The 17673-nt window shown below is 39.4% G+C and overlaps 1 protein-coding gene across 1 annotated transcript; it reads left to right on the top strand.

Moving 5' to 3' along the window:
* The first annotated feature begins 1188 nt into the window (after positions 1–1188).
* LOC103436462 (uncharacterized) lies at positions 1189–16073 on the top strand. Its single transcript, XM_008374887.4, has 15 exons — positions 1189–1553; positions 1812–1905; positions 9353–9531; positions 10226–10276; positions 11434–11490; positions 12084–12204; positions 12736–12802; positions 12939–12980; positions 13642–13747; positions 13835–13945; positions 14874–14945; positions 15035–15136; positions 15309–15355; positions 15577–15604; positions 15691–16073. The coding sequence occupies exons 1-15, from the start codon at positions 1536–1538 to the stop codon at positions 15790–15792; spliced, it is 1197 nt and encodes a 398-aa protein (XP_008373109.1). The 5' UTR covers positions 1189–1535; the 3' UTR covers positions 15793–16073.
* Positions 16074–17673: the final 1600 nt, after the last annotated feature.

Here is a 17673-nt window from a genome sequence, read left to right as displayed (position 1 = left end):
TCTCATTAGACTTCGGAGCTTCTTCCTTGACAACATGAGTGAGATTCATTGTTGTCAAGAAGAACAACATCTTCTGTTGCCATATCTTGAAGTCTAGTCCTTTGAACTTCTCAAGCTTTTCAGAGTATTTTGGCATCACATTCACAGATTGTTAATCCATGAATTTCTGTTTCAAGATTATTGGATAAATGTCAACAATCTGTGATAAATTTATATATGCTAATAAATAAACAGTGTATGAACAATGAACTAATATTAAACAGAAATATTGAAGATCGAGGGTTGCGTACCGCAATGTCCTTAAAACAGAAATTTCACCCCTACTCAGTGCTTGTAGTTCTCCGGACGTTTGTTTCACCAGGATTCAACGATCAAGTTAGAATTTCAGCAACGGAAAACTTAACTTATGGCCAATTTAGTGCTTGTAGTTCTTCGGACGTCTGTTTCATCAGGATTCAACGATCAAGTTAGAATTCCAGCAACGGAAAACTTAACTTCTGGTCAATTTCTTTGTGGTACTCTCAGTAAGAATGCTATGGATTATAGAAGGAGATTTATGTTTTTTGTGTTCTAAATGTCATGCAAACGGATGTATATATAGCGAGATTATACATGTTCGCAACAGGTATAAGAATGGGATGTGACTGTTGGGAGACATCTCTTCAAATGGAGTTAATTACCAATTAATTAGTGCATCCCAAAGCCTAACCCCAAAGCCTAACCCAATTTTATTCTCCAAGGCCTATTACTCCAATCGCTTTCTATAAAGGACAAAGCTTTATAAAGTGATGAAATCTTTTGGGAATGACCAATGTGGGACAAATAAATTTCTACTTAAACTACTTAAATTTCCAACAATGCCATCGAACTTAAATGCAGTTGTTGCCAAGAATTGCCCTTCCTTCCACATTCATAACCGTTGAATTTAAATCAATTATAGCAACTGAGGAGATCGGTCCTAAACAAAAGGCCAAATAATGGCCTAATGAACTTCGTAGAATTATAGCATAGCCTTCAGTTAGAGATAAATTTTTAGATAAATCAGACTATTTTTTAGCTTTTGAACCTTTAGCTCTCTTCATTGAAGGTGGCTCTTGATCCCAACATTTGACAACCCAAAAGAAAATCCAAAATTCAAATACCCGAGAGAAGAAATAGAAGAGGAAAACAAAACACCGAAAACACGAAAAAGTACAAGTAGAATACGCGTGACAACGGTCAAACTTGAGCGCAAGCCCCGGCCTTCAACCCAACATAAACTCAGAATCCCCGCCGCCCGGGCTTTCCAAAACTGAAAACCAAACGGATAACAGAACAACACAACCACCGCCGGCTGCGGCAGACTCAAAACTCCGCCTCTCGCGGCCCTTCTTCTCCGCTTCCTATTCCAACTCTCTTCTTCTTTTTCTTCTTCTTCTTCTCGTTATTATTCGCTTTCTCTGGGGCTCTCTCTACAGCCATTACATTGCAAGTTAAGGTTTTGGGTTTACAATACAGCTACAGAGCTGCTTCCTTCATTGATAAATCCTTCCCCAATGGCGCTTCGTTTCGAGGTAGGTTTCGAATTCTAGAGCCATGGTTTCTTTTACTATGTGATTTTTAATGGTTTTATATTTAAAATTTTGAACTTTCTCATCCCAATAGGCACTTTTATTTTGTATTTTATATTTGCATAGGAATGAATGAATGAGAGATTGATAAGCTCACTGTCTCCATTCATTCGAAATCAATACAATGTTTGTTGGTTTGTTGGGTTGTTTCTGTTTACTGATGTGGGAAATTTGTTGGGTTTTATCTGTTTTGTGATTCAGGTTTTGGGGAGGTTTAACCGTGCTCGTGCAGCTAGATTGACCCTGCCTCACTTTGTGTGCCAGACACCACTTTTCATGCCCGTTGGAACGCAAGGTATTGCTTTAAATTTCATACATTTTGGTACTGAATAGAAGCTATTCCTCATGAGTATATTAATCTTTTATCTGAGCTAATTAGCTTTCAATTCAATTGGTATTTGATATGTTAACGACTTAGGTATTGAGGATTCGTTGTCTCAAGAACATATTTTTGTAGGCTAGCTTTAGGTGCTGACGTTAATAAAACATTATCAGTATGTGCATTGTGTGTAAAATCTTCACGCGTGCATGCACACACTGACGCGCACACTCATTTCGCTCCTATTGTCCAATATTCAATGCCTTGATAATTTTTCTTCGTTCACCTTAAATGTTTGGGAGCATATGCACCTATCAACTTTACACGGGACACACAAAAGAAGTACTTTGATTCCATTGGACGGGGGAGGGTGAAGAAGTTAGGACAGAATGGTACAGTTCAGGAGAGTAGAATGCGTTTAGGAACGTGGAATATAGGAACCTTAACGGGAAAATCTATGGAAGTAGTGGAAGTTATGGTGAGGAGAAGGATAAATATTATGTGCCTACAAGAAACTAAGTGGGTTGGTCTTAAGGCAAAGGATCTAGAAAACTCAGGGTTTAAACTTTGGTACTCGGGCACAAATAGAACGAGAAACGGTGTTGGCATCATTGTGGACAAGACCTTGACACAAGATGTTGTAGATGTCAAGAGGGTAGGAGATAGAATCATGGCAATCAAGATTGTAATAGGACAAGAACTTATCAATGTGATTAGTGCGTACGCACCTCAAGTAGGGTTGGATATGAGTTCGAAGGAGAAATTTTGGGAAGACCTTGGAGACTTGGTGCAAGGAATTGCTCAGACGGAGAAGTTATTTATAGGAGGAGATTTAAATGGACACATGGGCAGGGAGACAGGCAACTATGGAGGTTTTCATGGTGGCCATGGTTTTGGGGAGAGAAACGAGGATGGGGAAGCTATCTTGGATTTTGCAATGGCATATGATCTCTTCTTAGCCAACACCTTCTTTAAGAAGAGAGAAGACCATGTGATCACCTACAAGAGTGGGTCGTCAAAAACACAAATAGATTTTCTTCTAATGAGGAAAGGGGATCGTATAACTTGTAAGGATTGCAAAGTTATACCAGGAGAGAGCGTGGCTAATCAACATCGCTTGTTGGTGATGGATGTACATATCAAAAGAGTGAGAAAAAAGAACAAGACTTGGAAGTGCCCAAGGACTAGATGGTGGAATCTAAAAGAAGAAAAACAAGTCATTTTCAAAGAGAAAGTAATCACCCAGTGTGTGTGGGATAGAGAGGGGGAAGCTAACCAAATGTGGGATTCCATGGCTAGTTGTATCCGAAAAGTAGCAAAAGATGTGTTAGGAGAGTCCAAGGGCTTTGCCCCACACCAAAAAGAATCTTGGTGGTGGAATGAGGAGGTACAAACAAAGGTGAAGGCTAAGAAGGAATGTTGTAAAGCCTTATACAAGGATAGGACCGATGAAAATGGTGAAAGGTATAGAAAAGCGAAGCAAGAGGCGAAGAAAGCTGTGAGAGAAGCTAAGTTAGCGGCTTATGACGATATGTATAAGCGACTAGATACCAAAGAAAGAGAGTTGGATATCTATAAACTAGCTAGAGCAAGGGAAAAGAAGACAAGGGACCTAAACCAAGTGAGGTGCATCAAGGATGAGGATGGAAAGGTTCTTGCTACAGAGAACGCGGTTAAAGATAGATGGAGAGGTTATTTTCATAATCTTTTCAATGAAGGACATGAAAGGAGTGCTTCTTTAGGGGAGTTGAGTAACTCAGAAGAGTGTAGAAACTACTCTTTTTATCGTCGAATCCGGAAGGAAGAAGTGGTTGTAGCTTTGAAGAAGATGAAGCATAGAAAAGCAGTAGGCCCAGACGATATACCAATCGAAGTGTGGAAAGTTTTGGGAGAGACAGGTATAACATGACTCACTGACCTTTTCAATAGGATTTTGAAAACGAAGAAGATGCCAAATGAGTGGCGAACGAGCACTTTGGTGCCTATCTACAAGAATAAGGGCGACGTACAAAATTGCATGAACTATAGGGGTATTAAGCTAATGAGTCATACAATGAAGCTCTGGGAGAGAGTCATTGAGTAGATTGAGGCAAGAGACACGGGTTTCAGACAACCAATTCGGGTTCATGCCAGGGCGCTCAACCATGGAGGCAATCTATCTCTTACGAAGATTGATGGAAAGATATAGAGATGGGAAAAAGGATTTACACATGGTCTTTATAGATTTGGAAAAAGCGTATGATAGGGTCCCAAGAGACATTCTTTGGAGGATTTTAGAGAAGAAAGGAGTACGAGTAGCATATATCCAAGCTATAAAGGATATGTATGAAGGAGCAAAGACTGCCGTAAGAACTCATGAAGGACAAACCGAAAGTTTTCCCATAACTGTAGGATTACATCAAGGCTCATCCTTAATTCCTTACCTTTTTGCGTTGGTAATGGATGAGTTAACAGGACATATTCAAGATGATATTCCTTGGTGTATGCTTTTCGCAGACGATATAGTGTTGATAGATGAAACTCAGGAAGGGGTAAATGCAAAGCTTAACCTTTGGAGAGAAGTGTTGGAATCTAAAGGTCTTCGCCTAAGTCGATCAAAGACAGAATATATGGAGTGCAAGTTCAGTGCAAATGGAGGCCAAAACGAGTTAGGGGTGAGGATCGAAGATCAAGAAATATCAAAGAGCGATCGTTTTCGTTACCTAGGATCTATCTTGCAAAAGAACGGAGAATTAGATGGAGATCTCAACCATAGAATACAAGCTGGATGGATGAAGTGGAAGAGTGCATCCGGCGTATTGTGTGACCGCCGTATGCCACTGAAGCTCAAGGGAAAATTTTATAGGACGGCAATAAGGCCGGCGATGCTGTATGGCACAGAATGTTGGGCGGTGAAGCATCAACACGTACACAAAATGGGTGTAGCGGAGATGAGGATGCTTCGTTGGATGTGTGGGCACACAAGAAAGGATAAGATTAGGAATGAGGATATCCGGGGTAAAGTAGGAGTAGCCGAAATTGAAGGAAAGATGAGAGAAAATCGGTTACGGTGGTTTGGACATGTGCAAAGAAGGCCTACTGACGCTCCGATTAGAAGATGCGACTATGGGACAGAGGTTCAGGGCCGAAGGGGTAGAGGAAGACCTAGGAAAACTTTGGAAGAGACTCTAAGAAAAGACTTAGAGTACTTGGATCTAACGGAGGACATGACACAGGACCGAGCACAATGGCGTTCAAAGATTCATATAGCCGATCCCACTCAGTGACTTGGATTTTCCAAGTCTCCAACCGAGAAGTTTTCCTCACTCGGGAAATTAAGGGAATACTACCTCAACCTACATGCTCCACTCACAAAGCTTCAACATACAAGCTTCAACAAAAGAAAATTCAGAGAACTTAGCGAAGAAGGCTTTGGTGTATTCAACACAATACGTTGAAATGAAGGAAAGCTATTTATTGATATCCCTGATAAGTCACAAATATGTACATATACATGAGTCAAAATAAACAAACAAGAGGGAGCCTTCACAAAGGTTGCTTAGGAGAAGTCTTAGTAGTCGGTAGAGCCCCAGAAAGAGCAGGCACTGGAGGGGGATCATTTGGAGCCTCAGTACTGGACAGAACCCTAGAAGGAGGAGGCAGCAGAGGTTGATCATTTGGAGCTTCATTACGCGGTACAGCCCCAGAAGACGAAGGCAATAAATGCCTTTGGAACAAACCCACAAATCTCTGATGATCAAGTAAAACCTGACCATCAGATTCCTTCATCTGGTCAAGCTTCCTCTTCATGTTTGTAGCATAGTCATGTGCGAGCCGGTGCAACTGTTTATTCTCATGCTTGAGCCCTCTAATCTCCTGTTTGAGACTCATCACTTCAACCGCCAATGATTCAACTTGGCGGGTTCGAGCAAATAGGCGTTGGGCCATGTTAGACACAGAACCTGCACACTGAACACTGAGAGCCAGAGAATCCTTAACAGCCAACTCATCAGACCGTTTGGAAAGTAGTCTGTTATCTTTGGGAGTGAGAAGGTTCTTGGCCACTACCGCAGCGGTCATATCATTCTTCATCACGGAATCCCCAACAGTAAGAGGACCAGTAGGGGAGACGAAGGATGGGCGCCATATGTTGTCTGGAGAAGGCGTGGCTGCCTCTTCAACAAGGTTCAAGTCAAAACGACGGTCGGAGGGGCCAGACATTTTCAAAGGTGTTGAAGAGAGAAGAGGTCGGACAAATCAAGATCTTAGAAGTGCAAGAATGGAGCTTCTACTGGTGGAGATTCAAGTGTGCTTTGGAACTTAATGCCAGCCTCTATAAAAATCTGCACTCGACGGAGCTTCAGAAATCGAAGAGGCGTTTGCTTTCTCAAAAGCTGGGCTGCTCAGAGACCACGAGACGTTTGCTTTCTCAAAAGTTTGGCTGCTCAAAGACCACGAAGGCCGATCTCAGAAATCGAAGAGGCGCTTGCTTTCACAAAAGCTGGGCTGCTCAGAGACCACGAGAGCCGATCTCAGAAATCGAAGAGGCACCTACTTTTCCAGCCTTGTCAGCACCTGTCAGCTTTGCGGAAATTATGGGCATTATGTCGAAGATTTCTGGTGAAGTAGAAAGCACATGAATCTTACTGTTCAATCACCCACTTCCCACACGCAACATTAGCTCATGGGTACCACAGATAACTTTGCCAAAGTTCTCTGACAAAGTTGAGACACGTGAAGCTTGCAGCTCCCACTACACCGCTCTGACCAAGAAGGGTAAAAGAATAGCAAAGAAACAGCACTAACAAAGTTTAGACACATAAATTTTGAAGGTCTAGCTACCATATTATTACCCACAAGGGTAAAGGAACAGTATCACTGCTGGATAACTGGAAAATCCCTGTGTGTCAACCTCTGTGCTTCGTGGCAAGATAGACTAGCAAACATGCCCAACCTTTTCTCACATTCGAGAAAACACTCCCAACAAGACTGCTTGCTCCAAAATCGAAGAGGCACCGCCTTTCGAATCTCGAGAGCCAGACTCCCAACATGATTACTTTCTCAAAAATCGAAGAGACACCGCTCTCCGAATCTCGAGAGCCAGACCCCTAGCAGGATGGCTTTCTCAAAAATCGAAAAGGCATCGTTCTCCGAATCTCGAGAGCCAGATCTCCGACAGGATTGCTTGTTCGAAAACCGAAGAGGCACCACTTTCCCAACTTCAAGAGCCGGACCTCCTTGGATAAAGCTTGTCTCTAATCTTTACACGCAACATCAGCTTTCCAGATACCACAGACCACTTTTTCAAAGTGCTCTGACAAAGTTAAAACATGTGAAGCTGGCAGCTCCCACTACCGTGTTATGACCAAGCAGGGTAAGGGAATAGCATTACTACTTGTTAGGGAGACTCCTATATATGTTGACCTCCATCCCCAACAGACAGGCAGACCTGCAAAAATGCTCAACCCTTCCTCATATCTGAGAGGGCACTCCCAAAGAAGCCTTTCGAAATATTCAGCTTTCTTTCCCCCCGATAATACCTCTGCAAACAAGCTATACTAGAGCAAGAATATCTCATATCATCAGGGTTAAAAGCAAGAGTATCCCATATCATGTTTTTTCCCTATCTTTTCCTTTGGCCTTGTTCTTACCTACAAGACAAGGAGAAAGAGAGCAATCAGTCAGCACTTGGAATCAAGCTTCCAGTCAGGAACTGACTGCCTGGAACCCCTTACTTGATTACTTACCTGGCATTGCTCTCGAGTACTCATCTTCAACATCTTATGCTTCCAGGGAAGATACCGCATCTGCCTGAGGAACATATAGGGCAAGTGAGAAGGATACAAGGAAGCATGTGGAGACAAGCGTAACAGCACACGTGCCGATACATCCACTACTCTGTCAAAAGCAAAAGTATCCCATATCAGCAGGGTCGAACGTACTATAGATTTGATGGACTTGTTTTAACCCTCAAATTCTTCAGTCGGCCTTATACTCTGGAGGAAACCAGAAAACCCTCCAGCCCAGTTCAAGAATAAGCCTGTGGAAAGTTACTTCTTCAAAAGCAAAAGTATCCCATATCATCTCTTCTCATTTTTCTTCTCTTTATCCTTCATGCTGCCTGCAAGATAGGGAGAATGTGAACAATCAGCCGGAACTCGAAATCAAAGTTCTGATCTGGGACTGATTGCTTGGAGCTTTGATTGCTTACCTTGTCTGTCACCTCTTTCAGCAGATCCCCTAGCTCGGCGACTTGGAGGACTCCTACTACATGGTTTGTATCGCGCTTGACCAAGCCTGAAACTACAAGTAAGCTTCAAGTGAAATTGATACATTACCTTGTGCATCTCCACCAGTTAAAGATACCACCCCTGGATGGAGGAAGAGTACTTCCAGAGAAGATGCCACATCTACCTACGAGACAGATAAGGCAAGTCAAGACGATACCACACTCCGGAACTTAGAAGTTTCGTGATTACGAGATCATTCTCCCACAATATTTCCTAATGTCATTTGTACTAAATCATTCACTTGTACTCACTAAAAGAGAGCTTGAACCTATGTACTTGTGTAAACCCTTCACAATTAATGAGAACTCCTCTATTTCATGGACGTAGCCAATATGGGTGAACCACGTACATCTGGTGTTTGCTTTCCTATATCTATCCATTTATATACTTATCCACACTAATGACCGGAGCAATCTAGCGACGATCACAAAAAGCGACCGTTTTCGCTACCTAGGATCTATCTTGCAAGAGAACGGAGAATTAGATGGAGATCTCAACCATAGAATACAAGCTGGATGGATGAAGTGTAAGAGTGCATCCGGCGTGTTGTGTGATCTTCGTAGGTCACTGAAGCTTAAGGGAAAATTTTATAGGACGGCAATAAGGTCAGCGATGTTGTATGGCACAGAATGTTGGGCGGTGAAGCATCAACACGTACACAAAATGGGTGTAGCGAAGATAAGGATGCTTCGTGGGATGTTTCATGGGATGTGTGGGCACACGAGAAAGGAGAAGATTGTGAATGAGGATATCCGAGGTAAAGTAGGAGTAGCCGAAGTTGAAGGAAAGATGAGAGAAAATCGGTTACGGTGGTTTGGACATGTGCAAAGAAGGCCTACTGACGTTCCGGTTCGAAGATGTGACTACGGAACAGAGGTTCGGGGCCGAAGGGGTAGAGGAAGACCTAGGAAAACTTTGGAAGAGACCTAAGAAAAGACTTAGAGTACTTGGATCTAACGGAGGACATGACACAAAACCGAGCGCAATGGCGTTCTAAGATTCATATAGCCTACCCCACTTAGTGGGAAAAGGCTTTGTTGTTGTTGTTGTTGCACCTTAGATGTTGATGTGCATATATAAACAGCATTCATGGATGCCCTTGGCTTTGTTGTATTGAGTAATCAATGATATGGATAAGGTTTTCTTGGTTTCAGGAACTATTAAAGGGTTGACAACTGAACAGCTTGAAGATATTGGTGCTCAAATAATACTTGGCAATACTTATCATTTGGCACTTCGTCCGACTTCCGAGCTTCTTGATGAGTTGGGAGGTCTCCACAAATTTATGAACTGGCCAAGAGCATTGCTTACTGATTCCGGTGGCTTTCAGATGGTTAGTTTCCCTCAGTATTTCACTATATGTTACATATTGATTTTGATTTAATTGTTTTTTCATTTTAAATTGTTTCCATGTCTAGAGTTTTGTTGATGTACTTATTGAAATACAATCCATCTGAAACTATTTATGCAACACGTTTTATGGATGCTTGTGCATTGTGATGAATTTATTGTCCTAAATAAATCCCTTTGCCTCTTCCCCCTCCATTTTTTTCCATTCTCATTCTCCAGGTTTGCCGCTACTTTGTGATTCTTACTGGCTACATTGAACTTTATGTTACTATGTTAAGCTTTCCCTTATTTATGTATGTTGCATTTGTCCAGGAGGCATGGGAACAAGTCAGTATCTACTGTTCCAATGACTTGTTTGCTTACTGTACTTTGTTATAAATAACTAAATGACATATCAAAGACGGTGTTTTTAAATAGTGATGTAGTTACTAGCCAACTTACTTTCTAATGTATGCTACTGTAGAAGTAGAATGGGCATTCTTTCATAATGTGTAGCCCAGTTTTTGATAATTCTTTTAAGCTTGGATTGATGAACTCATGCTAATGACGATGTGGTTGTTTTGTTGGCTAGTTTATTAATGCTGTTTTTGTGGACTTTTTTTTTTTTTTTTTTTTTTTTGCATCAGAAAATAACTTATGCAGTGAAATCATACAATTTATTTTGTTACTGTTTTCAGGTATCATTATTGCATTTAGCTGACATCACCGAAGAAGGTGTAACATTTCAGGTAATCTCTTATTTTGGCAATGCTTATTGTAGTTTAGGTGCTGATGAATAATGATTGAGTTGTTCGCTCATGTTGGGCTATTGTCACTGGATCAAGCCCTGGCGAAGTTCTACAATCGCCAACAAGTTGTCTCCAATATCTTCTATAAATGACAGGAGAAGGATTAAAGCACCAAATTTAATTAACTTTAGGAGTTTGTTGGGATGAAGAAAGCCATTTTTGTGCAGTGAAAGAGTTATTGTCTCCAATTATTTCTTCTTTTGATTGCATTGCTAATATCAAGCACTGTATGTGAGTCATACTGGCGGATGCAATGGTGGACATGGAGAAAGAAGGGTGATGCTGATTCCTCTTTTCTTTTGGTGTACTTGGGGAGAACTGAACAGAGCAGCTGAGGCATGAAGATACCTTTATGCACCTATTATGCTCATAATTATTAATAATTTGATTATCGTTTAATCCAACTGCCCCATTCTTAGGGGCCGATATGTCATAAAAAACTTTCTAAACAATTGCATCTGCTAATTATTTTCAATTGTTAGGAAAAGAGTGAGTGATCTAAATATTTTTTTTGTCCATAATGTTTTTTTATTTTTTTTATTTTATGGGAAATACACCTCTCCATAAATGGGGGTAAGGCTAGTGCCTTCGCCCATGAGCGGTAGGTCTCGGGTTCGAGACTTGGGAGCAGCCTCTCCATAAATGGGGGTAAGGCTAGCCGACATTCACCTCTCCCAGACCCTACTTAAAGCGGGAGCCTTGTGCACTGGGTACGACCTTTGACCTTTATGGGAAATACAGGGTTGGGGTTGATGGAGAGGGTAATCAATGGATAAGATTTAGTTTTAATATCCATTTGTTTTGCCTGTGAACACACTATATCTTCATCTTTCGTAATGTACAATAATTGTTTCATAATTTGGAAAACTAACCTTAGAAAATATTTTTCCTATATCTCATCTCATTTTGGTAAGCATAGATGGGTGTTGTCATTTATTTTATATAAAAGTCTAAACCTTGTTTATTGTTAATGCTATTTTACTTTTTCATTTTGTACTTGAATGTTTCATGCTGATTATTGGTTGTATCAAGAATATTGTTATTTTGGGTTTGTCATACGTCCATAAGGACGATAACTGATTATTCTCCTACTTCAGTCACCAGTTGATGGAAAGCCAATGCTTTTGACACCTGAGGAGTCAATTCAAATCCAAGTACGTACTTCTATTTCATTTCATTTTTGGGTATCTGTGGATAATTACTGGGTTAATTACCAAGGTCTTTCCACCAATGTGTTTGAACCACGCTATGCCATTGAGTGTCCTGCATCAAGAATCCAGATGTCGTAATGATATCGATGTAGCACTGAGAGATATGGAATTATAGAAGAAAGGGAAGAGAAAGGAAATAAGAATAGAGTATCGAAATCCAAACTCTTAAAACAATGCCCATCACATAGGCAGCTCAAAAAATAATTGAATTTTTAAAAGTAGACAAAAAATACAATAATAGTTAAACTTCTGATAGTTAATACTTAAATTCATAGAATTTGTAATAAAATTGTTGCCTCCGATGGTTAAGGTTTTGAATAGTGGTAAACCAAAATAATTCATTGGGTATTAGAGCATGAGATATTAACTTTGAATTTCTGCGTTCTTTAGCAGCGGGAGAAGCTCGATGAGTTCTAAAGTAGTGCAATTGTAACATAGAGTAAAGCTTTCAAGATATCATGTCTAATTAAAACATTTATTTTCTCACCAAGTGTTTCCCTCTACCCTCCTTTCTGTACCTTCAATGATCTGTGCAGAACAGAATTGGAGCAGATATTATTATGGCCCTGGATGATGTAGTCAAAACCACCACCACTGGTCCAAGAGTTGAGGAGGCCATGTATCGCACTATACGATGGATAGACAGATGCATTGAAGGTGAATTATATTTGATTGTCACTGGTGTTTCTTTTATACTTTTAAATAGTTTACACTTTACAGGAAAGGTAACATAGATATATGTATATGTGTGCAACATGTATAATCATATATAATCATCTCAAGTTTGATAGATTACCTAGAAGATCTTTATTAGGTTTTAGAGCTACTGTGCCATGCCAAGTTTATTGAATTAGGTGAAAGTCTGTTCTTTAGGTCCAATTTCATGGTTAATAGCAAGTTTCTTAGATTTACAACATCATGACTAGGTGATTCTCGTAGTATATGTATACGACTGTTTATGCTTACAATCCAACTATTTCAATAGTTATCTATTCAGCAGTTCCTTCTTTCCTTAGTTCCCCAAGTCATCCATAATAGCCATATACAATTCTTAGATTGTGCGTAACTTTTTAGTTTTGTTAACCTTCCGTCCTATTTATTATAAGTTGTAATGCTTTATGTTCTCAATTTTTATGCTGGACTCGGGTGGTCAGCTTTTGTATTTATCTGCATTGCTTTTATAAACAGCTCACAAGAGACCAACGGAGCAGAACTTATTTGGTATTGTACAAGGTGGCTTAGATCCTGTATTAAGGTGAACTTCAACTGAATCTGTAATCTTCATGCCGTATGTTGATCTTTTAGTGCATTTTTTTATTATTATTCTGTTCCTTCTAATAATATGTTTGTAAACAACTAACAAATTGTTTCATGCCATAACTTGTGAGCAGAGATATATGTGTAAAGGGCTTGGTGAATCGAAACTTACCCGGGTATGTTCTCTTTAGTGGCTGATTCGTTGAAGGTCACTTTATCCAGCACATTGGTAATCCGTTCTAGTTTTTGAAGTTAGCCAGTTACGATAGTTGTTGAATTTGTAATATTTCATAATAAAATAGTAACAATGCTGGTATGTAAAAATGAACTATGATGCATCACTTAGACCATGCATCTTGCACCCAAGGTCACAAGTTCAATTCCCCTCTTCCCCAATACCACTTTTATCAAGCAAGAAAAAAGAAGATAATAAGTGCAGCCTTATGGTACAAAAACACCGTAACACATTTAAAATCTCTGATCATTTATGTTAGTCTCTTTGAAGGCTAAGGTGTATTGATTATATTTTTCCTTTAAAAGCAGAGTGGCAATACTGTCAATGGCTTATTTATGGTTAATAATGTTCTAAAGTGTGGAAGAAGGAATTTAAAATTCTCCTTCTCTTTCTGATGGGCTAACACAATTTTTTCTGTATTGTTCCTTAATTTCAACTTTATTGGTTCGAACTCCCTGCAGAATTAGTAACTTGTTTACATTTGTTCTAATATTTAATGGGAATTGAAAAATCTTGCAATACTACACATGCACTTCTGTTTCACGTTGGTGGTGTTGGTAACTTCTATTAAGCAGCTGAGTTGACCAAGTTTACTGTGACAGGTATGCTATTGGCGGTCTTTCTGGTGGTGAAAGTAAGGATTCATTTTGGCGTGTTGTTGCACAGTGCACTGCTGCATTGCCTGAGGAGAAACCGCGATATGTTATGGTGCTGGAGACTTCCGTTTTAACTAATTTCCATTTGAACTTCCTTTTAAGTATCCCAAGTCGTGATATTTTCTTGTGCATCTTTCAGGGTGTTGGTTATCCTCTGGATATTGTAGTTTGCAGTGCTCTAGGTGCTGACATGTATGACTGTGTTTATCCCACACGTACGGCTCGCTTTGGTACAGCTCTTGTACCCGAGGTGATTACTTGAACATTGTGATCTACAATTTTACATTTTTATTGAATATATTTATGTATGCCCTCCAACTGTCGTAATTGATTAACATCATAAGCAGCTAATTTGAACCATTACATCTATGATTCATATACTCCTTTGATCTGGATAATTAGTATTTATTTTAGTTGCTTACTAGAGTGAATCAATACACTTGAATGATTAGTTATTAATGTTAGGTGCTTACAAGAGCTCCTGTATCCGTGTATGTATGTTTACTAAAGATTTTTATATGAACGACTTGTAAAATATATGCATTAGAAACACTAGCAGCTAAATTTTTTGGCACTGCCACGAAGTTCTGGTTAAGCCCATTTTAAAATGGTGTTACTTGTAATCACTTGAAGGAGTATTCAGTTTGATATTCAAGTAGGTTGGTTCCACTGTTAAGTTCCGTCACAGCTTGTAATTAAGTGTGGTTATTTGGTCAGGATTATTCGTTTGAACTTTAATTTCGAACTTCAGAGTCATTGCCGTTTCTTTCGTAATTAGATGGGGGAGTCATTCTTCTCAGATACGAATTTAGATGCTTGCATCTTGTTCTACTAGCTAAGCTTTAATTGTCCTCTTTAAGTTTGTCGTTATATGAATGTGACAAATAACACTTTCTTATTTCAAAACTTCTCAACGACCTTTGTACTTTATAGCGTTCATGCTTGAAATGAGTTGGTGTTTCATCAAAGCTTTCCAGCTAATGTTTTTATGTTTGCTAATGCACTTAGAACTGTGTCGTACAACATTCATGTGGATATTGCGAGACAGTGCACGTTCATTGGGCGTCACTATACAGTATTTTATACAAGGGGGTCTAATTCTGTTGATAAGTGGATGCATAGTTCAACTGTAGGAAAGAAGATTTCCTCTCATTTTTTATGTGATGTTACTATTTCAGGGAGTGCTGAAACTCAAACAGAAAGCGATGGCTGAAGATACCCGCCCCGTTGATCCTACATGTGATTGTATGGTACGCATGTGTAGCATCTTTTGCGTGACATATCACAGCAGAAGTTGATCAATGATGTTAACTGCTTCATTCTATTTCTACAAATGTAGGTCTGCAAAAATTATACTAGAGCGTACATTCATTGCCTTGTTACAAAAGATGCTATGGGATCTCAGCTTCTGTCATATCACAATTTATATTACATGATGAAGGTTAGAACACAAAAGCCATTATATTATATTTGCCATATAATTTTTTTTACATGGCGTTCTAGGATTCATATACCCGACCCCACTTAGTGGGATAAGGCTTTGTTGTTGTTGTATACATTATATAACTAAAACCCTTCCCCCCTCTCTCTCTCTCTCTCCCTTCTAAATGCAGCTAAGTAGAAATCTGCACTCTTCAATAATCAAGGGAAGGTTTCCAGAGTATGTTTGCCTCTGCTTTACCCTTCTCAACCGTAGTCTTTTATTTGTTGTGTGATATACTTACCATCAATAATTTTATTGTTTTTCAAGTTATTTCCCCGGCAAAAATGTTAATATGCACAACTATCATTTTGACTATGATTTTCAATTGAATTTCTAACTTGTTCTGGACCTCTGGTTGTTACTAGTGTAACCCATTTCCTTAAAACATTTTTTTGCAGGTTTGTACGTGAATTTCTGCAACAAATGGTATTTCTTTTAGACGCTTTCATCTTTTTTTATCTGTGTGTCCAAAGTTCATCTCTTGAAATGTTTCACGTCTTATTGTCTTGTAGTTTCCGAAAGGTGATATCCCCGAGTGGGTCTGTGATGCCATGGAGGTTGCTGGAATCGACATTTCTTCCTGCTGCACTCCGTTTTCATCATCCCAAGATTAGAAGTAGGAATGTACACCGATCGCAGGTTAGGCACAAATTTTGACACAATTTTGAGGTTGACATTGAAGAAAGGTAAACTAGGTAAGGGCAGCGTAAAATTGTTTGCCCTTAATTTGTTTCACTAGAAATTACACGGAGCAGCTAAAAACTGCAAGATTTAGAGTGTGGGAAATTTGTTTCGGAATAGGATCTGACAAAGATTTTCTTTCCATTTTTGTTCCGTCTTAACTGCGTGTAATTTAAAATATTATGAAATCAAATGCAGTTAACAAATTACTATAGCTTGTATTGTGAAGTTTAAATTTTTTTGTTCACTGGTCCTTGCGTGACCCAATTACATACCGACACACGTGGTTAGGTTTCTCTCTTTCGTTAAGAGTTTCATTTCACATGTTATGTAACTATCTTGTCGAACATATATAGTGGAGAGAACTTACATATAAAGGAGATTCCATTGTGGTATCTCGAGTCAATCGTGTACTGTCATGTGGGGATGCTATTGTGACGTATCCAAACATGACAGTGCATGATTGACTTCAAATACCGTCATAGATGCATTCTTGTTGTATCGTAAGGTTGGAAATTCATATCACTTCTAGATTGAGTGTTGATAGTTTGAGTCAACAGGGGAAAGAAAAATCCGACAGACGTACAAATTGTGGTATGGCATTGCGAATTCCACAATAATGTAAGCACTCTCTTCAATCGTATTACTTGTAGTCTTTATCCAAACCATCTTTTCACAATTTACACCAAAGTTTATATTGTTCTCTGTTCATTTCAACAAATTCGGCTACCCTTTGCTGAAACAAACATAAGAGAGCATAATAATGAAAGTGGGCTCATGTTCCTTTCTCACTATTCATTTTATTTTGAGGACCCGTAGCTCAGTTGGTTAAGATCGTTCACCCTTGCACCCAAGGTTCTGGTCTCGAATTTGATTCCCCATTTCCCCAATATCGGAACCTAGGGTTCATATTCCTCTCCCTTTCTTTGTTACCTTTTTTTTTCCTTTTCATAAAGGCCCCTCCCTTGAGAACGAAACTAATGTATTCATCAAAGGGGTATGAAAACTCACGCAACTTAGATATGTTGAAGTGAGGCTTTGGGACCAAGTGCCCTTAATCTCAGTGGCACAAATGGAGTGTCCCACAAGGAACCTGTTTCTTGTTGGCATGTTATGGCAAAATTCCAAGCTTGCACGGCAACCAGATCAGACTCCTTAAAAGGAAACCTATCTATTCTCTACCTAAATCTGTTGAAACTGAGATAATGTATGTGCCTTCCTCGTTTATGGTTCTGAAATACGTTTTTGGAATTCATCACTGCTTCTGAGATTCGACGCACCAAATCAATGCGACCCCTACATGCTTAAGCCTCAATCCAATTCCAGTTCTAATTGATAGAGTTGAGATTCAAACCTTGCTGTCTATATTGTTGTTCGTCTCTATATTTCTGTTTCGCCTAAACACTTTTAGAATTACTGGAGCGTTCCTGCAACCAAGAAAAGAATAAACATATTAGACCTTGTCACACTAATGGATGATGAAAATTTAAGAGCTCGAGGTTAGAGAAATTGTTACCTTTCATGGTTGAAGGTTGTGTCCTTATGCACTAGTAGTTTTGAGCTTGAAGATCATTCATTAAAGGTACGTGTGGCGTACTATAACTGGAGGGTTCGAGACTCGTTATCCCTCACATCGTCATTATTCGTTTGACTAGGAAAAATGTGGTAAGTTGACGTCGTTAAGATTCTCGAGTGGGGAAGGCTCTTAACCACACTGGAGATCATAGCGCCTGATTGAGCCAAAATTATAGGGATTGTTATCCTTGTACGTTCCAAAAAGTTTAAGAATATTCAAAATTAAATGAATTTATACA

Source organism: Malus domestica, chromosome 08 (genome assembly GCF_042453785.1).
Source record: "Malus domestica chromosome 08, GDT2T_hap1".
Lineage (NCBI taxonomy): Eukaryota > Viridiplantae > Streptophyta > Magnoliopsida > Rosales > Rosaceae > Malus > Malus domestica.
This window is presented reverse-complemented; position numbering and strand designations above follow the sequence as displayed.

Excerpts from the sequence above, each read along its gene's own strand:
- LOC103436462 (XM_008374887.4), top strand. Across the intron at positions 10,277-11,433 it reads AAGAAGGTGTAACATTTCAG|TCACCAGTTGATGGAAAGCC; the intron begins GTAATCTCTTAT and ends CTCCTACTTCAG. Across the intron at positions 12,205-12,735 it reads GATAGACAGATGCATTGAAG|CTCACAAGAGACCAACGGAG; the intron begins GTGAATTATATT and ends TTTTATAAACAG.